The 24,627-nt window shown below is 48.2% G+C and overlaps 2 protein-coding genes across 2 annotated transcripts in view; one reads left to right on the top strand and one right to left on the bottom strand.

Annotated features, from left to right (window-relative positions):
* NOTCH4 (notch receptor 4) overlaps positions 1–17,731 on the top strand; it is a 40,130-nt gene extending 22,399 nt beyond the window's left edge. The window contains exons 16-26 of the mRNA XM_077920926.1: positions 2,213–2,325; positions 5,103–5,521; positions 7,037–7,366; positions 8,048–8,211; positions 9,190–9,412; positions 10,686–10,776; positions 11,414–11,540; positions 12,209–12,450; positions 13,763–13,910; positions 15,130–15,227; positions 15,448–17,731. Of these exons, the coding sequence (XP_077777052.1) occupies positions 2,213–2,325; positions 5,103–5,521; positions 7,037–7,366; positions 8,048–8,211; positions 9,190–9,412; positions 10,686–10,776; positions 11,414–11,540; positions 12,209–12,450; positions 13,763–13,910; positions 15,130–15,227; positions 15,448–15,816 (2,324 nt within the window). The 3' untranslated portion in view covers positions 15,817–17,731. The remainder of the gene's footprint in view (positions 1–2,212; positions 2,326–5,102; positions 5,522–7,036; positions 7,367–8,047; positions 8,212–9,189; positions 9,413–10,685; positions 10,777–11,413; positions 11,541–12,208; positions 12,451–13,762; positions 13,911–15,129; positions 15,228–15,447) is intronic.
* LOC114592385 (vesicle-trafficking protein SEC22b-B-like) lies at positions 17,248–23,795 on the bottom strand. Its single transcript, XM_028720521.2, has 5 exons — positions 23,599–23,795; positions 20,834–20,943; positions 19,752–19,912; positions 18,965–19,111; positions 17,248–18,666 (listed from the first exon to the last, which is right to left on the bottom strand). Exons 1-5 carry the CDS (start codon positions 23,671–23,673, stop codon positions 18,509–18,511), a joined length of 651 nt encoding a protein of 216 aa, XP_028576354.1. The 5' UTR covers positions 23,674–23,795; the 3' UTR covers positions 17,248–18,508.
* Positions 23,796–24,627: the final 832 nt, after the last annotated feature.

The following is a 24,627-nucleotide window of genomic DNA, read 5'->3' as shown; positions in this document are numbered from 1 at the left end:
CGTTCCCAATTATAAATTTATAAACAGCAATTTATCACCTTGTTTCAATACTTATAATGTAATTTTCAAATATTATGTAACCATCTTTACATATTTTTATCATATACATAAGAACTTAATTTAAACATAATATTACTCCAAATTAATTCTTTTTTCTTAAATATCACTTATTCTCATATTTCTTACAATTCAGTTATTGGTACCATATCATTTTCTATCCTGCATCTTCTTAACATTCATACAGCTTATAATTTTTTTGCAAATAATCTCCGAATCTCTAGAGTTCCCACATTCCCATCCATGGGTCCTATTTTAATCTTTTCAAGTGCATATTATTTCACCATCCACATTTTATGTCTCTCCATTTTGTCCATAATATTTTCTACATTACGAGTGTTATTGCAATCCTGCTAATGTTTTAATCTGCTTACAGTGACCTCTCAAGTAAATTATAAATGTTTCCCATTATTTCTTGAAGTTTTGGTCTTCTTGGTTCCTGAGCTTTCCAGTCAGTTTTGCCATTTCAGCATCGTCCAACAGCTTAGTTTGCCATTCCTTTCTGGTAGGGACTTTGTCTTCTTTCCATCTCTGGGCTAGTAACATCTGTGCGGCTGTTGTTGCATACTTGAAAAGTCTTTTCTGCTCCTTTAGGATCTCGGTACCTACAATTCCTAATAAAAATGCTTCTGGGTTTTTAAAATAAAAGTTATTTTAAACATTTTTTTCAATTCATTATATATCTTTTCCCAGAATGCTTTTATTATCTTACATATCCATCACATATGGTAAAAGGTGCCTTCTTTTTCTTTACATTTCCAACAGATATTTGTACTTGTCTTATACATTTTTGCTAACTTAAAGTAAAGGTAAAGGTACCCCTGACCGTTAGGTCCAGTCGTGGGTGACTCTGGGGTTGCACGCTCATCTCGCTCTATAGGCCGAGAGAGCTGGCGTTTGCAGATAGCTTCCGGGTCATGTGGCCAGCATGACTAAGCCGCTTCTGGTGAAACCAGAGCAGCACACGGAAATGCCGTTTACGTTCCTGCCAGAGCGGAACCTATTTATCTACTTGCACTTGACATGCTTTCAAACTGCTAGGTGGGCAGGAGCTGGGACCGAACAACGGGAGCTCACCCCGTCGCAAGGATTCGAACTGCCAACCTTCCGATCAGCAAGCCCTAGGCTCTGTGGTTTAGACCACAGCGCCACCCGCATCCCGTTTGCTAACTTACAAGGAGTCAAATACCACTGGTACATCATTTCCATATAATTTTCTTTCAGCGTACATGCTGAGAATTTCAAGTCAGTTTTCCATAACCTTTCCCAGCCTAAAAGTTGGATAAAGGTAAAGGTAAAGGGACACCTGACCATTAGGTCCAGTTGCGGACGACTCTGGGGTTGCGGCACTCATCTCGCTTTACTGGCCGAGGGAGCTGGCGTACAGCTTCCAGGTCATGTGGCCAGCAGGACTAAGCCGCTTCTGGCGAACCAGAGCAGCGCACGGAAACACCGTTTACCTTCCCGCCAGAACGGTACCTATTTATCTACTTGCACTGCGTGCTTTCAAACTGCTAGGTTGGCAGGAGCTGGGACCGAGCAACGGGAGCTCACCCTGTCACAGGGATTTGAACCGCCAACCTTCTGATCAGCAAGCTCTAGGCTCTGTGGTTTAACCCACAGATATTATGCCCCAAATCCCTCGCCCAGTGTATTGTTACAGATTTAACATATTCATCCTTTGTACATGAGGAATTTCTCTACTCTAGCTTTATCACTCCTCTTATGACTGCTCCTAGTGGTGCTGCAATGAAACTGCTAGTACATCCGAGAAGCTAAGCAGGGTCTAATGTGGTTTCAAATTGGATGGGGGGGCCACATGTTGAGATTCCTGCATTTGGGGAGATGCAGAGGGGGAAATCATTATATTAAGATCCACATTGGGGGAAGAAGGAAGTCAAAGGGGGTTATATGTTTATGTTTTTAATTCATTTGTTTATGTAAAATAGAAAATGCAAATAAATAAAGGAAAAGACATTTTTAACCCGCCCCTCTAAAAACATCAGATAAATCAAAAATGCAATTTTAAAAAAATATTGTTTTCATTTTTTCCACGACTCAAGGAAGAGTAAGGATCTGAGGTGGATTACATACGGAAAGAAAATTTCAGTAATAACAAAATAAAACACTCATATATTCTTTTCCCCCTCCACAGGTATTCTTTGTGAATCTTTGATTGACAGTTGTCAGTCAAATCCCTGCCTCAACGGGGGAAGCTGCAGCGTGGTGCCGGGTAACCCTCTTGAATTCACCTGCCACTGTCCACAGGTATGAATGGGGCTGAGGATTCGCAGCCAGTCTGTGGGGGGAGGAGGGTTGTTCAAATTCTAAAGTGGGTGTGTCCCAGGTAGGGATGGAGGCAGGGATTCAATTCAGTTTATAAAGTGATCGTTAGTCAAAACTGCATACCCAAAAAAAAGTAATTAGGAAAAAAATCAGGTCCAAATGCAGATGAATTTTCAGGAGAATTTTTAAAAAATGTGGAGAACTGGCTTTCAGATTTGGAAAAATGAGAATCTTGGAGAAGCAAAATGGGCAGATTTTTGACATCTCCAATACCAGGTCTTAAGCATGCACATAAATCCTAGCCTCTAACCTAAAAAATAAATAAATCTCAAATTATGGCAGCTCATAACTGTTGCTGGACCCTGCAGCCACAGCACCCTGCCTTATGGCAGATCAGGCAATCTGTTCAGCGCAAGAACACTTCCCCAAGAGGGCATGTTGTTGTTGTTGTTGTTGTTGTGTGACTGGCACTCGTCATGTATGCATAGTCTCCATTATGTCACTGCTATCAAAATGCAGGCTGCGTTCCTTCCCCACCCACTCCGTCAAAAAAAGAAAATGTAAAAAATCTAGACTTACCCTTTTCCGATGCTCAACACGCCTATTGACTAGGGGTCAGCAACCTTTTTCAGCCGTGGGTCGGTCCACTGTCTCTCAGACCATGTGGTGGGCTGGACTATATTTTTTGTGGGGGGAAATGAACGAATTCCTTTGCCCCACAAATAACCCAGAGATGCATTTTAAATAAAAGCACACATTCTCCTCATGTAAAAACACGCTGATTCCTGAACCGTCCGCGGGCCGGATTGAGAAGGCAATTGGGCCGCATCCAGCCCACGGGCCTTAGGTTGCCTACCCCTGCTACTGACAATAACCCGTTTGTGAAATCTGAATAATCCATTGGACCAGACCAATGTCCCATCGCTTCCAGTGTCCTGTTCTCAGTGGTCAAGCAGAGACCCACAAGCAGGAACTGAGTGCCAGAGCCCTCTCTCCTGCTGCGGTTTCCAGCTTACAAAAAAAAAAATTCAAGCAATGACATCATTAGAAAAAACAACAACCTGAACAACTATTTAAAACATTTTTTAAAAAAAAAACATCAACAACAAGCTGCAACCTGATTAACAAATGTCAGCATCCTACATATTTGAATAGACTTCCCTTCGCAGAAATTCCAAAGTGCAGTTGCTGCTGCAACAGTAAGAGATCTAATTTTAGGGCAGTTCCTTATATCAAAAGAGTTATACCAATCCAGTTTTTGGTGGACTTTCAGCTGCTTTCGTGTTTTATGGGGCTGTAAGCCGCTTTGAGACATCTTTTTTCCTATCAAGCAATGAATTAAATATTAGTAATAATAGCATGGGACGCGGGTGGCGCTGTGGGTAAAAGCCTCAGCGCCTAGGGCTTGCCAATCGAAAGGTCGGCGGTTCGAATCCCCGCGGCGGGGTGCGCTCCCATTGCTTGGTCCCAGCGCCTGCCAACCTAGCAGTTCGAAAGCACCCCTGGGTGCAAGTAGATAAATAGGGACCGCTTTCTAGCGGGAAGGTAAACGGCGTTTCCGTGTGCGGCTCTGGCTCGCCAGAGCAGCGATGTCACGCTGGCCACGTGACCCGGAAGTGTCTCCGGACAGCGCTGGCCCCCGGCCTCTTGAGTGAGATGGGCGCACAACCCTAGAGTCTGGCAAGACTGGCCCGTATGGGCAGGGGTACCTTTACCTTTACCTTTAATAATAGCTTGCATCCAACTAAGCTATTGTTCAGGGTAGTCTCATTTGAAATCAATGGACCTAAGTTTGGGAAGTGCATTCATTTCAACAGATCTACTCTTAAAAGGGCCAGGATAGGATAGTGCCTAATAATAGCAACAGCAATAGTTAGTACTATTTTTCTAGAGAAAGAGGTTGCAGAACTCACCATGAGCATTTTGCTTATTCTCTTATAATTAGCAAGACAACAACAAGCAAACCTATGGTCACGTAAAGCATACTCAATAAACACATGAGACGTAACCAGCTGTGTTCTTAGATAAATAAGGTATATTATTCATGTATCAAATCATAAATTTCAACAGAAGTAACTCATAAAGTTCAACAAACGAACAAAGCAGAAGACCCAGTGGATCAGATCATTCTCTAGTCAGTTCATGCATAAGGTCCATCCGTGTAATAGTGTCTATTCCACCTGTCTGTTCATAAGGTCCAAACAATCCACATGAAAGGTTGTTACAGTTCCATAGAATCCTTCCACAGAGTCTAAGACAAGGATTTCCGGAATATTGGCCTCGTTTCGCCGTCCTGGGATTCATCAGTAGTTAAAGCTCTAAGTAATACAAATAAATACAATATCGTGATCTCATACATTTTACAGCAAAAACAATATAAAACCATAAATGACTGTACATACCATATGTGATATTACAGGACAGTGGATCTTATGGCATAGTAGTAGCTGTGGTAAGTAGCAATTGTTACAAAGCAGGGTTATATGGACAAGCACAATATGATTATGATTTGATACATGAATAATATACCTTATTTATCTAAGAAAACTGCCGGTTACGTCTCGTGTGTTTATTGATTATTCTCTTACAATGGCAATGGCGCCCACCTGAGAGGTGCCGGAACTGAGTTCCAGCTGGAAAAAAAAGCCTTGGCATTGCTAATTAATTCTAAATGTGCCATCTTGTTTCCAGACTCAATTAAAAGTAGACTGTGGAAGTTTTTTTTAATGACCTTTACTTCCCCACTCATCACTACCTAGGGTTATGAAGGAACCACCTGTGAGCTGGTGGCCCCTCCTTGTGGATCGCTCCACTGCCACAATGGGGGAGTTTGCATAGCCCACCTGTCTGGACTCCAGTGCCTGTGTGTGGAAGGGTTCTCTGGACATGACTGCCACCTCCCCCCCTGCTCCTCGGGTTCCTGTCCCACCACCAAGGCCCCCACGAGCTCCGAGTGCCGGCTGGTGGCAGGAGACCAGCGCTGTGACCGGGCCTGCAGCTCCCCCGAGACCAACTGGGATGGCGGCGACTGTTCCCTGGGGGTGCTTGATCCTTGGAGGTCCTGCCCAAAGCAGGAGATGTGCCAGGCGGCTTTCCGGGATGGGGATTGTGAGCGCCGCTGCCGTAGCAAGGACTGCCTGTATGACGGATTCGACTGTGCCCCGTGGAAGCCTTGCAAGTGGGTCACTGCCAGGGGGTGTGGCGAATGGGGGGGTCTGTGGGGTGGGGAGCGGGGTCTAGCATTGGCCGAGTAGGACAGAGGCGGCCAACCTCTTAGGGCCGGTGGACTTGTTTGCAGGCTGGAGAAACTGCTGTGGGCACCAGTGGAGGCTGGCATCTTACTTACTAGTGGTTCCATGGGGTGGCACTGGCTGGCAGATTTGCCTTCCACCTGAGTCTCAGCAGGGATGAGGGTGGGGGCAAATGACAGGAGCAAGCCAGCAGTAAATCACACTGTGCAAGTTGAAGTTAACCCTCTATTAGCAAAAATGGGATCTGCACAGGAGTGTCAGGCCTAATGAGCACAGCAACCCATCTCCAGCAGGTGTGAGCCAGTGTGGTGTAGTGGTTTAGAGCAGTAGTATCGTAATCTGGGGAACCGGGTTCGCTTCCCCGCTCCTCCACATGCAGCTGCTGGGTGACCTTGGGCCAGTCACACTTCTCTGAAGTCTCTCAGCCCCACTCACCTCACAGAGTGTTTGTTGTGGGGGAGGAAGGGAAAGGAGAATGTTAGCCACTTTGAGACTCCTTAGGGTAGTGATAAAGCGGGATATCAAATCCAAACTACTCCTCTTCTTCTTTTTCTTGCCCCCATGAAGCAGTTGCTGAGACTGAAGGTCGCCTGCTCCCTCACCACAGCTCCCCTCCTCTCCAGGGGTTTCCCCAAGCAATCTGAGACTGTGCCTGTACGAAGCTAACTTCTCTGCCCTTTTCATACCTCTCTGGGTTCTGTGGTTTCCAGCAACTTGGCTTTCAGAAGCATTGCTTCTTCTGTCAGTGGAAGGGAGAGCATCTCCAGCTAGTGCGGAAGCCCTAGAGAGCCACTCCCTGACAGTGTAGACAGTACTGTGCTAGATGTAGCCATGGTTTGACTTGGTTTAAGGCAGCTTCCTGTGTCCCTGTGCACTTAGCATGTGGCGTGTATGCCTCAAGGCACACATAGAAATGGATCTGAGGGTGGCAGGGTGCCAATTTCTCTCTCCTGGCAAAACAGAGCTAGGCACTTCCTTGCCTGTTCTTAAAAATCTAAGAAGGACCCGGCTGGATGAAACCAAAGGACTATCTGGTCCAGCGTCCTGTTTATCACAGTGGCGACCCAGGTGCCTTTTGGGAAGCCCACAAGCCGGATGTAGAGACAATATGGAGCTGGTTTCCCTGCCGTTTGTTTACAAAAGTGCCCACCAAGTTGCTTCCTTCATGGGAAGCCTGCGAGCCAAAAACTGAAATAGACAAGTGTTCTTCTCTTGCTTGTCCTCAGCAGTTGATATTCAGAGGTAGACTTCCCTTGAACCTGGGGGTTCTATTCTGAACGTTCATGAGGTTCTGTTTTTTTAAAAAATCCACAAAATGTAGAAAAATGAGGGACTGGCAGATCTTCCCATCCCTATCGAGGTTTAGTGGTATAGGTGAAAAAATGTTTTATGCACTCACTTTCCTCACGCCATTCACCACACGACAAACTTTTCCTCCTCAGCCCTTTCTATGAGCAATATTGTCGGGACCACTCCTCGGACGGGCACTGCGACAGAGGATGCAACGAGGCCTCATGTGGCTGGGATGGGGGAGATTGTCGGTCTCATCCTGGCCCACTCGGGAACTCCGCCTTGGGCCTGGCTGTCCTGCTTCCCCGCAAGGACCTTTCCCATTTCCTGTATTCTCTGGCGGTCGCTGTGCGGACGGCGCTGCAAGTTCAGCAAGATTCCCAGGGCAGGGAGAGGATTTACCCCTACACGGGAAAGGAGCTGCTTGGAAGCAGGAGCAACTGGACGGAGGTTCAACCTGAGACTTTGGAGGAGACTGTTGGGTAAGAGAGAAGCCTCCCTTTCTATCTGTCTGCACCAATCATTCCACACCATGCCAGACCTCTTCTTCCTGATGTCTAATTATTCCTGTAAGTTTTTGCCATCTCAGCATAGTTCATCAATTTTGTCTGCCACTCATCTTTGGTCGGAGTTGTACCCCCTTTCCATTTCTGGGCTAACAGAATCTGCACAGCCGTGTACATAAGTAGTTTCGGGATCTCTGGTCGCATAATACCTAAAAGAAAAGCTTCTGGTTTCTTAGGAAAAGTTATTTTCAATATTTTTTTCCAGTTCATTATCTATCATTTTTCAAGGCACAGGTCTGCCTTTTAATGCTTTGTGTTTCTAAGCATGTTTTTTCCTCCTTGAGCTTTCCCTACAAAAACCCACTCTTTGGAGCTGAATCGGAGCAATCGTCAATTAGAGTTTTCTATGGATAAACGTTTGTTCTGATTCAGCTCTAAAGCACAGCTTTTTGTGGGGGAAACCCCAGAGCAAAAAACAGGACGCTTGGATGCAGAGCTTTAAATCGTGGGCCGTGCCTGGAAAGAGCAGAGGAAAGGCAAGTGTGTACCTCACAGAGCTGCAGTTTCGAGGTCCCTGGGAAGAAGGGTTGCTCAACTATTTCGTATTTATTTTACTTTGCATTTATTTATTATTGGCTTTCTTGTCATTTGTTGCAGATTTACCATCTTCTTGGCCGTGGATGGGAGCCAGTGCTCAGGGCAGTGCTTCACATCCCCCCAAAGTGTCCTGAATTTCTTGGCAGCCTTATCAGCCAAAGGAAGCCTCGAGTCCCTGGTGCCATACCCAGTGGTAGCTGCCTGGGTCGAGTCTGCAGGAAATGGTAGGTAGCAGACACGCTAGGCCCAAATTCCTGAGAGTTTCAAGCAGCGGTTCTCAACCTGTGGGTCCCCAGATGTTGTTGGACTACAACTCCCATCATCCCTGAGCTCTGGCCTTGCTAGCTAGGGGTGATGGGAGTTGTAGTTCAGCAACATCTGGGGACCCACGGGTTGAGAAAGGCTGGAAGGGAAAAGAGAGCCCTCCTGTCTGGTTAGAACAGAGTGGAGTTTCATGTCATACTTTTCCTTCATGGAGATAAATATGGGATACATGGTTTTCCTCCTGCCTGTTTTCATCCTCACACGAACCCTGTAGGTAGGCCAGGCTGAGGGACAATGCCTGACCCCAGGTCGCCCATTGAGTTTCTCTTTTTATTTTTCTCTTTTTGTTTGCATCTCACCATGTTTGGTGCACATATAGTTATGTATTTTTGAATTTTCAATAAAGATGTTACCAAAAAGGAAAAAAAGAAAAAGAAAAGAAAATTCTTCCTATCGATTAGAGTGTATTATACTGTTTTAAGTCTGTTATGTGGATGGGACTTTACTCTTTTTTTCTTTTTAAAGGCAAAGCAAGCTGGGAATCTGGGAATTATGCCATATCAGAGGGGAGGGAAGAGGCCCCCTTGCCCCCTACAGCCCAAAGGATAGCCACAAAAACGCCACTTCTATTTTGCAGAAAAAAATAGGGGGAGAGTTTGCTCCCAGTCCGGATCAGGGCCCTCCCGCCATTTTCTGCTGGAAACCCCACCTCTGGCCTGCTATTTCTCTCTCCCCCAATTGCTCTTTACAGCACCGTTCAGGCCAAATACCAATGGATCTGTACCAGATAATTCTTGCCAAACCACAATTCCCATAATTATTTAGAAGGAAACCGTGCTTAGGACACTGGCATGGAACTGATATAAATCGGTAGCGCAGATGGGATTTGGTGAGGGGGGGGGCTCCTGTTTCACATTCTCTCTCCTCCCCACCACCAGATCCCCAGGCCTCCGTTTCCCATTTCTCGGGGCCTCTCATATACGGCGTTGGTGCTGCCGTTGTGGTCATAGCGCTGGCCGTCTTCCTCGGAGTCTGGAGGATCCGCCGGCCCCAGAGGCGCGAACACGGCTCCCTCTGGTTCCCCCCTGGGTTTGCTCCACACCAGGCCAAGAAGCGACGGTGCCGCCGGGACCCGGTGGGAGAGGACGCCATTGGGCTCAAGTGAGTATGAAAGGCTTGGCGCCAAACAATGAGGATGACTTGGGTACTTATTTGCTTCAGTGGCGGCTGGTTGCCATTGGGCGGAAAGCAGGGAGGCTGAGAGGTGGTTGAGCCAAAGGCAGAGACAAACAGAGCATCCTGATTTGCTTAAGGGGCGATTATATTTGCTCAAGGGGCGATTAGACGACGCTGCAACAAGCCATTCCGCCCCCCAAAACCTCATTTTCCAGTGCATTATCCTTTTTGGGCAGAGGCAGATTTAGGAAGCACAACTGCTTCTGTCACACTGGGCGCAGAGTCTCGAGGCACCATAACCTTGATGTAGAATGAAAGGTGAGAGGCTGTGGGGAGGCCACTGCTGATATTTGAGACCCCCAAAGTCTGCCAATGTTTTGGGGAAAGAGGGCTTGTTGCATAAGACCTCTCAATCGATTCTCATTACGCCACCCGAATTTGCCAGTATGTGACATTGAATGCTGCCTGCAAAATAGTGCTACATGTCCGCATGCCCCCCGATCTGTGAGCGGCGCACAATTCCAGGGGTTCCAGGAGCTTCCTCGGGGTATGTGTTTCCTTTTGGAAAATGAGGCACAGCAGAGACTGTGATGTCTTTATGATAGATGGTTTGTTTCCAGAGGCAGTCGAACGTTTTGGCTCCCGAACGCCGCAAACCCGGAAGTGAGTGTTCCAGTTTGTGAACGTTCTTTGGAACCCAAACGTCCTCCACAGCTTCTGATTGGCTGCAGGAGCTTCCTGCAGCCAATCGGAAGCTGCGCTTTGGTTTCCGAACATTTTGGAAGTCGAACAGACTTCCGGAACGGATTCCGTTCGACTTTCGAGGTACCATTGAATATGAAACCTGAGCTTGCAACGGAGGGGTTCACTGCATTGACATCCCAAAAGGGTCTTGCTCCTCCCATTGCCGCAGCTGTGGAGTCAAACAGAAATCAAATATTGTTCTCAAACATTGCTCTAACTCTCCAGTCTGCTGCTTTACCTCTAGGTCACATCACTTCTCTCCAATTCTTTTTTGCCTTTTTTCTCCTTCTCCCTATCTGTGAGTTGAGGGAGGGCTTCACAGATCCCTTTCCTTTGTTCTCTTTACACCTCACCAGGGAGCTAGACAGGCTATTCCAAAAATTAGAAGCCTTCATTTGATTTTAGCACTTGCTGGATCCAGGGATTAACGCCGCAATCTCGTAACAACAGCAGCAGCAGCCTGGGATCTCTCCTTATTCCTCTCCATTTCTTTCCCCCTCTCCCCACAATGCAGGCCAATGAAGCCGAGTGCTGAATTTGTAGATGACCCCGACATGTGCTCCAGCCCCCACTTTGATGGACCGCTGAACTATGCAGATATGGAGGTATTTGGTCCGGATGGGGAGGCAGTGCTGCTGCTAGGATTTGAATGGCAGAGTGCATGTCCAGAGCCCTACAGGCAACAGGGCCAGGGCTATCATAACAACTTTAAAAAATAAATCAATATATCACAGAGAACCAATGTGGTGTAGTGGTTAAGAGTGGTAGACTCGTAATCTGGTGAACCGGGTTCGCTTCCCCGCTCCTCCACATGCAGCTGCTGGGTGACCTTGGGCTAGTCACACTTCTCTGAAATCTCTGAGCCCCACTCACCTCACAGAGTGTTTGTTGTGGGGGAGGAAGGGAAAGGAGAATGTTAGCCGCTTTGAGACTCCTTTGGGTAGTGATAAAGCGGGATATCAAATCCAAACTCCTCTTCTTCAAGTGTGGCACCATAATTGAGCCATAGAGAAAGTGGTGGGGATGAATATGTCCCCTTTTACTTTATTTCCCCCCATGAAGGGACAGAGAAGGGTCACATTTGTTCCCATCACACTGCCCAGGTAAGCAGGGAGGATGGGTGGCAGGCAGGGTGCAGAGGGTGGCAGAGGGGAGACGCCCACAGTCGCAGCAGTGCCCATGTTGTTGGTCCCGTTCCACTAGCAGGGACGGAGCAAAATTTTTATAGCCTCTTTGGTACAGGGTGATGCAGATGCCGTCTCGATCCCGGACCGAGGCCAGTCTAGGCCAAAGAAGCAGGTGCAGTTCAGCACGCCGACCTCAAGCCAGGAGGACCCCAAGCCGAAGGCCGTCAAGACTCAAAAGCCAGGTAAAGAGGGAAGCAGGCCTTCAAGGGAAGCTGTCAACAACAAGCCCCTGGACTGGATGTAATAAGGAAAGATCCTGCCCACAGGGCTGGTCTGAACCAGGGGGGGAGGGCAAGATAAATATAATATTATATCATAATGAATTATATAATAATAATACTAGGAGAGATTGCTTTGCAAACACGTGTATATTTGCCAAAATTGCACACATAAATGTGTATGAAGGGAGAAATTTGCACTAAAAGGCTGGCAAATTTTCATGAGGGGGCTTTTCTTCCTTAAAAAAATTGACTTAATAGAAATATTGTTTAACAGAAAATGGAGAAGACATGGACTGAATGTCTTAAATAATTTCTTTTTTAAATGTAACAGGCAGATGGAAAACCAGAAGCCTTCTTAATTTTTCTCTAATGCTTCTTTTCCTTTTCTCGTTCTTTTCTCTCTCTTTCCTTTCTTCTTTTTGTTTTGTTATCTTATTGAGATTTTTAAAAATAGAAATCTCACCAATAAACCCAAAAATAGATAAATAATAACGCTGACAAACTGATGAGGGAATCTGGGGAACGGAATTCAAGATTGGGAAAATGAGAGGCAGAGGGAAACCAACACGGATGGACGTCCCTAGTTACAAGTCTGACCTTCACGAAATGCCCTTTTTTTATCTCTCCAGTTTGTGGCCTGACCCCCATGATGCCCTTGGCCCATTCTCCTGGATTGGACCTGGAGGGGTCCTGGGCAGAGGGGCAGAAGGGAAGCCCTGGAGAGACGCCCCTTCACTTGGCAGCTCGATTCTCCCGTGCTGATGCCGCCCGCAGGCTCCTGGCCTCCGGCGCCGACGTCAACGCCCGTGACCAGTGGGGACGGAGCCCCTTGCACAGCGCCATCGCGGCCGATGCGCTGGGTGTATTCCAGGTGACTAAAATAAAACGGAGGTGCAGGGGTGGAATGACTTCACACTCCCAGAAGGCCTTCTCCAAACAAACAAGACTCTTTGAACACAGAGGACAAGGCTATCATACTGGTCACAATGACCATGTTCTCTCTCTCCACTGTCAGAGGCAATATACCACATTTTTCGCTCTATGTTGTTGTTTAGTTGTGTCCGACTCTTCGTGACCCCATGGACCAGAGCACGCCAGGCACTCCTGTCTTCCACCACCTCCCGCAGTTTGGTCAGGCTCATGTTTGTAGCTTCGAGAACACTATCCAACCATCTCATCCTCTGTCGTCCCCTTCTCCTTGTGCCCTCCATCTTTCCCAACATCAGGGTCTTTTCCAGGGAGTCTTCTCTTCTCATGAGGTGGCCAAAGTATTGGAGCCTCAACTTCACGATCTGTCCTTCCAGTGAGCACTCAGGTCTGATTTCCTTAAGAATGGATGCGTTTGATCTTCTTGCAGTCCATGGGACTCTCAAGAGTCTCCTCCAGCACCATAATTCAAAAGCATCAATTCTTCGGCGATCAGCCTTCTTTATGGTCCAGCTCTCACTTCGCTCTATAGGACGCACTTTCCCCCCCTAAAAACTAGGTGTGCCCTATGGTCCGGTGAGCCCTATGAAGCGAAAAATACGGTATGCCTCTGAAGAGCACTCGCTGGGAATCACAGTTGGGGAGGTGGGTGCACTCGGCTCCTTCTCTCAGGCTTCTTGGGGGCGCATCTGTTTGGCCACTGGGAGAACAGAATGCCAGACCAGTCATTGGACGCAGAATGCCAGACCAGTCATTGGACGCAGAGGAACGGTGGGAGGAACCAGCTGGGGAACCCCCAAAGAAAGAAGGCTGAGAGCCCCGGGAGTGGGGTTGGACAACGATGAGTGGTCAGAGGGAGAAGACTGGGAGGAGGAGGTGTGGGGAGCTGAGGAGGTCACAGGGCTTGGTGAGCAGGGAGACTCTGTAGCAGAGAGAAGTCCGGAATCAGAAGCAGGAGAGGAGGGAGGTCAAGAGGCAGAGATGAGTCAGGCCGGTGAAGAGTCATAGGTTGTCTCCCCATCCTGTTGCAACAAGCTCCCCTTCCCTTTGGTCTCCCAGGACCGAGAGAGGCATGAAAAGAGCAGAGGAGAGGTTAGCTGCATGCAGATGCAGTCTCTGATTGCTTGGGGGAAACCCTGGAGAGGAGTGACTGTGGCAAGAGCATAAGGAGAGCTCTGCTGGATGAGGCCAGCGGCCCACTGGCAGGAGTGAGCCAGCAGCAATTTTTTTTAAAAAAGGGAACATTTTCTCCACAGATCCTTCTGCGGCACCGGCATACAGACTTGGACGCATCAGCGCACGACGGCACCACCCCTCTCATGCTTGCCACACGGCTTGGGGTTGAAAACATGGTGGAGGAGCTGGTCGCCAATCACGCCGACATCAGGGCTGTGGATAAGAGAGGTGAGGGCATTGCTTGTCCGTGTGCTGAACCCAAAGTGGCATGTCCCAGAAGGCCTGCAAACGCCATCTTGGTAGTCAAGATAACACCAAAACTAATAGTTGTTGTAGGACTGAGCTTATATATGTATGTGCATTCACTCGCTTTGATGTATGCTAATTGGGTCGCATTGATGCTGTGCTTATCTGTGGAGAGACTTTGGGCAGTTGCCACCTATGGCCTCACCAGCCGGGTGCAATGGGAAGTTCTAGGTAAACAGATATACACTTTTGTTGTTGTTGTTGTTTAGTCGTTTAGTCGTGTCTGACTCTTCGTAACCCCATGGACCAGAGCATGCCAGGCACTTCTGTCTTCCACTACCTCCTGCAGTTTGGTCAAACTCATGCTGGTAGCTTGGAGAACACTGTCCAACCATATCGTCCTCTGTCGTCCCCTTCTCCTTGTGCCCTCCATCTTTCCCAGCATCAGGGTCTTTTCCAGGGAGTCTTCTCTTCTCATGAGGTGGCCAAAGTATTGGAGCCTCAGCTTCAGGATCTGTCCTTCCAGTGAGCACTCGGGGCTGATTTCCTTCAGAATGGATAGGTTTGATCTTCTTGCAGTCCATGGGACTCCCAAGAGTCTCCTCCAGCACCATAATTCAAAAGCATCAATTCTTTGGCGATCAGCCTTCTTTATGGTCCAGCTCTCACTTCCATACATCACTACTGGGAAAACCATAGCTTTATGGATTTTGCTTTGTGCATAAAGGATGCAGAACTGTTTGCTTGCGTGCGGACAAGCCATCTCCTTGCTGCGGCGTCCGTCCCACATCTGGGGTCCTGGCAGGCTGATTTGCTGTAAGTTAGGGTTGCCATATTTCAAAAAGTGAAAATTCGGACACAAAAGTTTTTAGTTTTGCCCAGACGTGTTGAGCTTTTTCTTGCTAAATCTCAATTTATTTATTTATTGAGTTTTAAGTTTTTGAGCTATTTTTAAGGAAATACACTTCCGAGATGGGTTGTCATACGACTGAATTTTCCCGCACATTTCAGTAGTTTCCGTCTGGGCACTGTTCCGGCTATGCCCAGGAAATTCTGGACGTGTGGCAACCCTACGTGAGTCTACACCAGGGAGCTCCTCCAAGGAGGTTTGGTTTGGCTGATTGATGGCGACTTGGCCAAGATCACCCAGAGAACCTCATGGATTTCGATTCAGTCAATCCCTGTATTCTCTGTCCCACAGGAAAAACAGCCCTCCACTGGGCTGCGGCAGTCAATAATGTCCGTGCCACCCTTGTCCTGCTCAGAAATGGAGCTGATAAGGACAGCCAGGATAATCGGGTAGGTAATGTCTTTTTCTGCTCACGCCGTCTGAAAACAGACACGTCAGAGGTGGAGGGGAAACTGTAGGGGTCTGCGTGGGGTCTGCTAACAAGCCTCAGCACCTTTAACAAACTGTATTTCCCAGCATTCCTTGAGGGAAGCCATGGCTGTTTTATAAGCATGTTTTAAATAGATTTGTGGAGATGTGACTTTTATCTATTTTGCACCCTTCCATCAGGCACAGACTCCGTTGTTTGTGGCTGCCCAAGAGGGGAGCTACAAAGTGGCCTGCCTTCTTCTCCAAAACGGAGCCAAGCAGAGCATCCGGGACCACGTGGGCCGCCTCCCGAAGGACGTGGCCCTCGAGCGCCTCCACCACGACATCCTGGCCCTCTTGGACTGCCCCCGCCCCTCACAGCAGCTCTCGCCACACAGGCCACGCCCCCAGCCCCAACGGTCTGCCGGCAGTCCACGCAGGTTAAAGTGGCAACCTGGCAACCAGCGGCTAACTCCGGTCCCAGAGAACAAGGGCCCTTTTAAGGACCTCCCCGCTCCTACGCTGCCGATTGGCCAATCAGAAAACGCTGTGGGGCCACCCAACGAGTGACTCTGCACCCTCTGGGTCTGGGTTGGCCAGAGGCTACAGCTGCGAGTCAGCGACAGCGGACTGAGCCATGGTGTGGCGCTTCCTGATGAGGTCATGCGGGGCTGGGATGATGTCACAGGACGGCACCACGAAGGGAGGCAATTCAGAGCCGAGCGGTGCCCGAGGGCAGATTTAGACGTCCTGCATGGAGGAACGAGGAAGATCTTGTGTAAAACCGGAGAACTGTCTGAGGACACATCTGACGTCATGCAAGGTGTTGTTGCACAGGTCCGTGGCAATGATATGTCACACAGCTTGGAGCGTACGGAAAAACCCTTGATCATAACTTGCTGTTGGACAAGGGTGGACGATCTCAGGCTGCTGGGGTCAGAGTGGTCTTTCGCCCCACTTCTCCAAGCTGCAATTCCCCAATATACACACTGTCATAATTGGCTTTGCTTTTCCACTGGTGCAGAATCAGATAGACGGGGGTTTATGAAGACTAGGCCTTGCAATGATTACACACCATCCCTGCCATGTAGCATAGCTCAGCTCTGCCTGCTTAGAACCTCGAGGGCTCCTTAGAAATCAGAACCGGGGATCTGCTCTCTTGCGGCTAATCTTCCCTGCTCCTCCTCCCAGCATCTAAACAAAAATTATCAGGGAGAAGGGAGGAGCTCTGTCCCCCAACCCTTAGAAAAATTGGGAGGGGGGCATAAGAAGAGCCTGCCAGATCAGTCCAAATGCCCGTCTAGTCCAGTGTCCTGCTTTCACAAGGACTAACCCAATGCCTGTAGGAAAACTGAGCAGAAGAGAACTCTCCCCACCAGCATTTCCCAATAACTGATATTCGGAGGTTTGCTGCCTGTGGCAGTGGAGGCTGAGCATAGTGATTGTGGCTAACAACCCAAAAACAATTGAAGCAAGTGAAAAATCTCCTGGCAGCGTCCTGGGGAAAGGATTGGCTGCCGTGCTTGAAAAGTTCATTTTTAAAAAGAGCTAGTTCAGGGTGTCCAAAAAGGAGAACTACTTCTAGTACCTGTGCGATATAAACTAGTTTGGTTCACGCTTGGTTTAGATTTATCCAAATTATCCTTAGCAAATACACACACATTCAGCATTCAGAATGTTGCAAGCAGCTGTGCTGAAGTATAAAATATACCGTATTTTTTGCTCTATACGACTCAATTTTTCCCTCCTAAAAAGTAAGGGGAAATGTGTGTGCGTCTTATGGAGCGAATGCAGGCTGCACAGCTATCCCAGAAGCCAGAACAGCAAGAGGGATTGCTGCTTTCACTGCGCAGCGATCCCTCTTGCTGTTCTGGCTTCTGAGATTCAGAATACTTTTTTTCTTGTTTTCCTCCTCCAAAAACTAGGTGCGTCTTGTGGTCTGGTGCATCTTATAGAGCGAAAAGAGGAAGGCTAAGCAAATATCAAAAACCACACACAAAGCAGTTTTTAAGATATATTTTCCCCAGCCATTATGATCTTTAAGCTTAAAAGCCCAAAGAGTCTAAAGAGTAATAACAAAACAAAACATGTAAGCCAATGAACCTGAAAATGAGCTAGAAACCGTTGAAAGTTCTACAAACACACAAAAAAACCCAAACTTATTTTGCATTCAGTTCACCCAGAAATCATTAGAATGACTTTTGGGCGTTGTTCAGAGATTTTTGAACGAATTCAGTCCGCTTCGCCAAACCAAACTGGTTCATTAGAAGCAAAATTTCGTGCGTGGCAGACTGCCATTAAAAGCCAGTACAAAAAGGTAACCCTTGCCTACACTCTGCACATGCTCAAAAACACTCTCCCCTTGTGTCATCCAGTCACATATCCTTGGATTGAAAATTAGGTTCTGGACTGGCTCTTGCTGGAACTCAGGCTGAGCCTTGAATATCTGAAAATGTACTGCTAAAATAAATGTACTAGCTTTGGAGGTTTTTTTAAGAGCAGTTTTTCCCCCCTTCCCCCACCCACTGTCGAGTCGCCTGCTCCCAGTTTCATGGGAAATAACATTTATTGAAAAAGCACCATGATCTTAACTAAAAAAACACCAGCCTCGCTTGGAATGATTCCTCAGCACCCTCCATCTTATTTCAAGCATGGTTTCTCTGTCTGCAACAGCTGCACTAACCTATCTAACATGGTAGCATTCAGAGCTTCTACAGCAAGGAGGGGAACACCTGTAGCCACCTAGTTGTTCCTGAACTATAACTCCCAGCATCTCTGACCAATGGGACATAGTGGCTGAAGCAGATGGGAGCCCGTCAACATCTGTAGAGGAATAAGATCCCCACCTAGGTAGTTTTGAAGATGCCATGGGACTCTCTCTGTGCGTAGGCTGTTCTTGTGATCTGCCAAACCAGGTGCCCCCTCTCTTCTCCCTGTCCATTGAAAAGACAAAGGAAGCTGCAGAACTCTTTGCACATTAAAAGCAAAAAAAGCAACCACACGCATCGCAATTGCAAACAGTCCCCGTGCTGAACGACTCTCTACCGGTTGTCATTCCAGGTTTAGCCGCAGGGTGGCAAACAGTCCCATGCTTGAAAATAGTAACACGTTCCACAAGTTCTCGTTTCTCCCAGAGGTGCTACAGCGGCCTCTTGGGGGAGGGCGGAGCAGGGGGGGGCAGAAACACGCCCCGCTCTTTTCACGGATCCCCGTCGAGGCAGGACCAAAGAAGGAGGGCGGAAGGAAGGCAGGCAGCGCAGGGTCACACCAGCCACCAGAAGCGTATGTAGATCATAAGTATCACAAAGACAAGACTGGTAGCGGCGGCTTTGGCGTAGGCGGAACGGCTGTTGAGGAGTTTGGCGTCATGGCGGTATTTCTTGGAGAGAGTTGACAGGTTGCTGGCCTTGGAATCCAGAGCTGGAGGGCAAACAGAGGAGAAAAGGAAGACAGGGCTGGCTAACGGACCTTTTAAAACCCCATCTTCGCCGTTTTTTCTCTTCCCGCTCGCCACAGTGAGCGGCTAAACAGTCGTAAGCGAATATGTCCAGGCCCAGATTTCCTCCCAAACCTAGGGATGTGATATCCTCGCATCCACCCCAGGCCCCAAATTAGACAGACGTGATATTTTGCTCTGTGACTTCCAACACGACACGCAGATCACTGCGTAGACACAGATCTTCCCGCAGCACTGATCACAAACCCCCTTTCCCCATACCTGATAAGGCCTCTCCACGTTGGAGCACCTCTTCAATGTTGGTCACCATGATCTTCTGAACATCCTGTAGCTCCATGTTGATGCTGCTCAGGTGGCGCTTGGACCAGGTGTCCAGGTAGGATTTCTTCAGCTTCTGGATATAGAGGTCTTAAAAAAATATATAGGAGGGTTTAGTGGATTGGCAACATCTGAGATGAACTACTACAGGGCCACAGGGACTCACCTTGGGGGGGGGGGCTGAGGCCACTCGCCCAGTGGTTGTTTTTTTTTTGCACTGGTATCCTGATTTTTCTCTAAGGACTTCAAGGTAGTGCCCACAGTTCCCCCCCCATCCATTTTATCTGTGTAACAACACAGGTCCAAGCTCACCCAGTGGTCTTCATGACTGAGTGGGGATTTGAACCCTGCTCTCCCAGGTCCTAGGCCATGATTCTGGCCACTACTCCATGCTGCTGTGGTGTGTACACGTGGCCCTAAATGAATGTGGGTCTGCTTTTATTTTTATTCCAAGTTTTGCAGGGAGTCAGAAAAATTGGCTCGAGGGAGCAGGCAAATTAGCTCTCGCCCCCCACCCACCCAAATAAAGAAAGAAACCTGGAGGTGGTCCACTTCTCTTCTAGACAAATAAATAAAAGTACACTCCAGATCCAATAGCCACCAGGACTGAACCTAAGGTCTTCTGCTTGCAAGGCAGATAAGAGTTTTGTGTTGCCTAACACAGTTTAGACAATGAGGACTAGGAGGCTGGCTGGCCTGGGCTGGGGAGGCTCCCCCAGTTAGTACGCACCAAACTCAATGAAGGCGTACGGCCGTGACACGGAGGACACCTTCTTCCCGTACAGCTCCCAGAATTCGGCTTGCAGCTCCTCCAGGAAGGCGAAGGCCAGCTTTTTGGAGTAAGCGGCTTCGCACAGCGTCAGGTAGCAAATGCCCTGGCTGATCAGGTAGCTGCAGAGGAGGAAGAGGGCACAGAAGTGAGGAGGAAGGGAAATCGTGATCCGGCTCCTTCAAGCGAGCACAAACAGCCTCACAAGCAAGTTTCTAGACCCTAGGAATTTGTAGCTGCGCAACCGCACTAGTAAAATAATGCAAATAATCGACAACGTTGGGATAGCGTGCATGAATAAAGGAACCATCATCTCCCAATTGGGAACATAGGTGACCATGCAAGTTGTTATTTCGGTGAAGGTGGTTTAGAAGCAGCAGCCGGGTGTCGTGTGGAGCTGCCTTATACCGAGTCTCACCATTGGTCCATTTAGTTCAGTGTTGTGAAATATGATTGGCAGCAGCTCTTCCACATCGAAGAAAGAGACATTTTCCAGCCCTGCTGCCCAAGAATGCTTTTTTAATCTAGACAAGCAAAGGGACTGGGCCTTCTGCATGCAAAGCACATGCTCTATCTCTAAATTGGGGGCCCTCCAACTTCTCTCAATTGTAGCTTCCCCCAGTCCAGGCAGGTTTCACATTCAGGATTCGAACACAGGGCCCCCCGCACTCTTAAGTGAGAAACACACATCCACAGCAGGGATGGGGAAACCTGCGACCCGCAAGCTGTTCTTGGACTCCAGCAGACATCAGCCCCAGCCAGCATGGCCGACGGCCTGGGGTGATGGGAGCTACCTTGGACAAAATATTCCTGCATTGCAGGGGGTTGGACTAGATGACCCTTGGGGTCCCCTTCCAACTCTATAATTCTAAGATACTTCGGTGAATAACATCCAGAAAGAGCCAGATCCCCCCACCCCCTGCTCTAGGCCTACTGCCCTGTCAATCCCAGCGCTGTTATTGCATCTTTTAACAGTTCGCAGGTTCTCAAAAGAGATGCCCTTTTAATACCACGCTCCCTCCTTATTTCTGAGAAACACTTACTGGAAAGTCATCGCCCCAGCCTGCAAGGAACAACGGTTCGGCGAATGCTCCCCAAGCTTCCGGAAAAGTTGCTTTGCTTGGCTGTGGTATTCTTGGAAGTTCCGGTTCGACTGCAGAGGAAATAATTGGGACTAACACCAAGGAGATAAGGCTATCGGAGAGTACGTTTTCCCTCCCCTGTCGGGGGCTGAATATTCCTTTGAATATCAGCTTCTGAGAGCTACAGGTAGGAAGACTGGTGGTGTCGCTCAGCAGGTGACGGTCCTGCTGTTGAGCTTCCCAGAAAAAAGGCATGTGCTTGGCCACTGTGTGAACAGGACGCTAGACCAGGGTAGGCCGCTGGCCTGATTCAGCCATTCTGTTTTTACCCTGGTCTTGGATACTCAAGAGGTATATTTTTACAACCCACCCTGTTCCTGCGGCTGCAATTTGTTTTAAATGGTTTTTAATGTTGGATTTGTGATGTGCCCTTGGGGTGTTAGGGTGAAGGATGGGAAACAAATCAAATAATTATACTTATAATACCGCAATAATAATTCACCTCCGGCGGCAAAATCTCTCACACCAGCCAAGGAGCTAAAATAAAAATTCTGGGAAGGGGGCAGGTTACAGCTGGTTGTGGGGTGGGAAGAATCTCTATGATTCCAAGTCTTCTAGGCTCCCTCAGGAAGAGAGAAAGGCAATTACATTATTGGGCATCGTTAGAGGATTGTTACATCACACTTAATCCTACAACAGCTTTGCATGGCAGGCTGGCATTATTGCCTGAATACTAAAGATGGGAGCCTGAGGGCACACATTGGATTGCCTAAGTCTGTTTAATTAATAATAATAATAATTATTATTATTATTATTTATACCCCGCCCATCTGGCTGGGCTTCCCCAGCCACTCTGGGCGGCTTCCAAAAAAATATTAAAATACTGTAATACATCAAACATTAAAAGCTTCCCTAAACAGGGCTGCCTTCAGATGTCTTCTAAAAATTTGGTAGTTGTTTTTCTTTTTGACATCTGGTGGGAGGGTGTTCCATAGGGCGGGTGCCACTACCGAGAAGGCCCTCTGCCTGGTTCCCTGTAACTTGGCTTCTCGCAGTGAGGGAACTGCCAGAAGGCCCTCAGCGCTGGACCTCAGTGTCCAGGTAGAACGATGGGGGTGGAGAGTCAAACGTGAAAAGAATAACAGTCTTGCTGGATAATCTAGTCCAGCAACTTGTTTTCATCACTTGCCAGTTAAAGGTAAAGGGACCCCTGACCATTAGGTCCAGTCGTGGCCAACTCTGGAGTTGTGGCGCTCATCTCGCTTTATTGGCCGAGGGAGCCGGCGTACAGCTTCCGGGTCACATGACTAAGCTGCTTCTGGCGAACCAGAGCAGCGCATGGAAATGCCGTTTACCTTCCCGCCGGAGTGGTACCTATTTATCTACTTGCACTTTGACGTGCTTTCAAACTGCTAGGTTGGCAGGAGCTCACCCCGTCACGGGGATTCGAACTGCCGACCTTCTGATCAGGAAGTCCTAGGCTCTGTGGTTTAACCCACAGCGCCACCCGCATCCCTAGTTAGCTGCCCATTTTTGTTAGCTCCTGAAGGACCCTTGTGATCTTCTCCCAAGTTCTGGTATTCAAAGATAAACTGCCTCTGAGCAAGGAAGCTCTCTTTAGCAGTTATGGTTCACCTGCCTAAAGCTGGTTCTATATATGAGTGTGTGTAATGAAGTGCCGGGGAAAGACAAAATTAGCCTACAATACAAAGTACACTTGAAGCGGTCTCCTATACGTTGGAGCAGCCCTTTTTGCATCAAGGGCCGCGTTCGCCCTCAGCCAAACCTGTGAGGGCCACATGGCAGCTGAGGGTGGGGCCAAAAGTGGGCACACTCATCTGCCCCACACATCAACTGGGAGGCAGAAGAGGGATTTATTCTTCCTTTTTCCAATGGCGGGAAGGGTAGATTTGTAACGCAGGAAGTCAGACCACTGGCCCACCTAGCTCAGTACTGTCAACACTGGCCGGAAGCAGCACTCCGGGGTTCCAGAGTGAGGCCTCCCCTAACTGTACCTGGAAATATAAGGACTGGACCTGGGAATTTCTGCAAGCAAAGCAGGTGCTCCACCACTGAGCATTCCAAATCAGGGCACCATCTTACTTTTTAATTTACTTATTTATTTTGCACTGCCTTCAAAACCCATGGGATCTCGAAGTGGGTCAGTAAAATTACCAAGAGGAGGAGTGGGTCCAGATCAGGTCCCCCAAACTGGCATTTATCCACCCCTGCTATATGTATTATTATTATTATTATTATTATTATTATTATTATTATTATTATTATTTGTACTCAGAAAGGTGTCTCATTGTTTTTCAATTGAGTTTCCTTGCAGATGTGTGTACTAGACTGCAGCCTTCAAACAGACGCCCCGGGACGTTTGGTGCTATTAATTTATTTGTTTAACACCCCCACTCCACGTGCGCCACTGTCATAACCCCTACCTAAATCATCTCTGAAACCAGGTTTGAAAGTTCACTCCCCCCCCCCACCAACAATAATAATAATAATTTATTATTTATACCCCGCCCATCTGGCTGAGTTTCCCACGTAGAACAAAACCAGGTGCAAGTAAGAAGTAGCGAAAAGGGTCCTAAAAAGCGGAAAGGTGACCCTTGAGAGGAAAGGATTTCCTAGTGGTTAGAGCTGGAGAGGGTCGGCTGAGCGGGGGGGGGGGCGGAGATGCCCTGGAAGCCCCGGACTCCTGGGTTCCTCCTTCCTCTTACCTGCTCCGTTTCTTGCATAGAAGCTGCCAGGAGAAGCCCGTCTTGGACCCGGCTAATCATGGTAAGCAAGACCATCCTGGCTGGGGGCGGGGGGGGGGGTCCTGGGGTGTTTTTTAAGGGGGGGTATCCCTCTCCCCCTCCCCTCCGGAGGCTGCAGCCGGACCCGGACTCCCGGCTGACGTGGCCGACGGGAGGGATGCAAATCGCGGGCGAAGCGGGGCGGAGCGACGCCGCCAAGAAGTTAGTTTGGCACCAGGCGAGGCGCGCACGCCCCTCCCGGCCTCCGAAGGGCTCCTCCTCTCTTTCGCCTTGGAGGTAATATCCCTGCTAGTAATATCGTTAGCAGCAGCAACTCTTTAGCTTGTGTTGATTTTAGTCATTGTGGGAGGGGTTTGTTTTTTAAAAAGTTGCAATTATTATTGTATAGCTTGATGGGCTGAGCTGCTTTGGCCATCGTGGCCGCATCTGGCATTTTTGCAACTTCGATTATTGGGCCTTGTGGGTTGCATTATCTTCGTCGTGGTTTTGTATTCTAATAATACAATTTTGCAAATAATAATAATTTGAAAGTTACTGAACAGGAATATGGCAGACTTCAAAAACAGCAGGCACCAGTAAATTACCAAAGTACAAAGTAATGATGCCAAAAAAGTAAGCGGAAGTAACTTTTTAGGTTGTCTGGTTTTAGCTATTGTGGCATGTTGCGCTTTTGCAATTAATTTTGCAAAACTTACAAACCACTCAAAAAACGAGTGGCCACTGAGGGTGCTTGCCAGCTTTACAGCGCAGTTCTACATAGGTCTACTCTGTAGTGTAAAGTTTAAGCTCTGCTGTTACAAATTGCAGGCGCGTTGAGCTGAGGGGGCTTCTGAGCCTGTGCAGAGTTCCTTTGCCTGGAGTATTCCCGGAGCGTCTGTTTTCTTTGGAATGGACACCATTCACTCAATTATTCTTGAAAAGCCAGTTGTTGCTCCCTAGACTGATCTCGTTTCCCAGCTGCCCCCTCCCTCCAGCATCTCATCTCCCTCA

Source organism: Podarcis muralis, chromosome 2, assembly GCF_964188315.1.
Source record: "Podarcis muralis chromosome 2, rPodMur119.hap1.1, whole genome shotgun sequence".
NCBI lineage: Eukaryota > Metazoa > Chordata > Lepidosauria > Squamata > Lacertidae > Podarcis > Podarcis muralis.
Note: the sequence above shows the minus strand (reverse complement) of the source record. Positions and strands in the feature narration are given on the sequence as shown.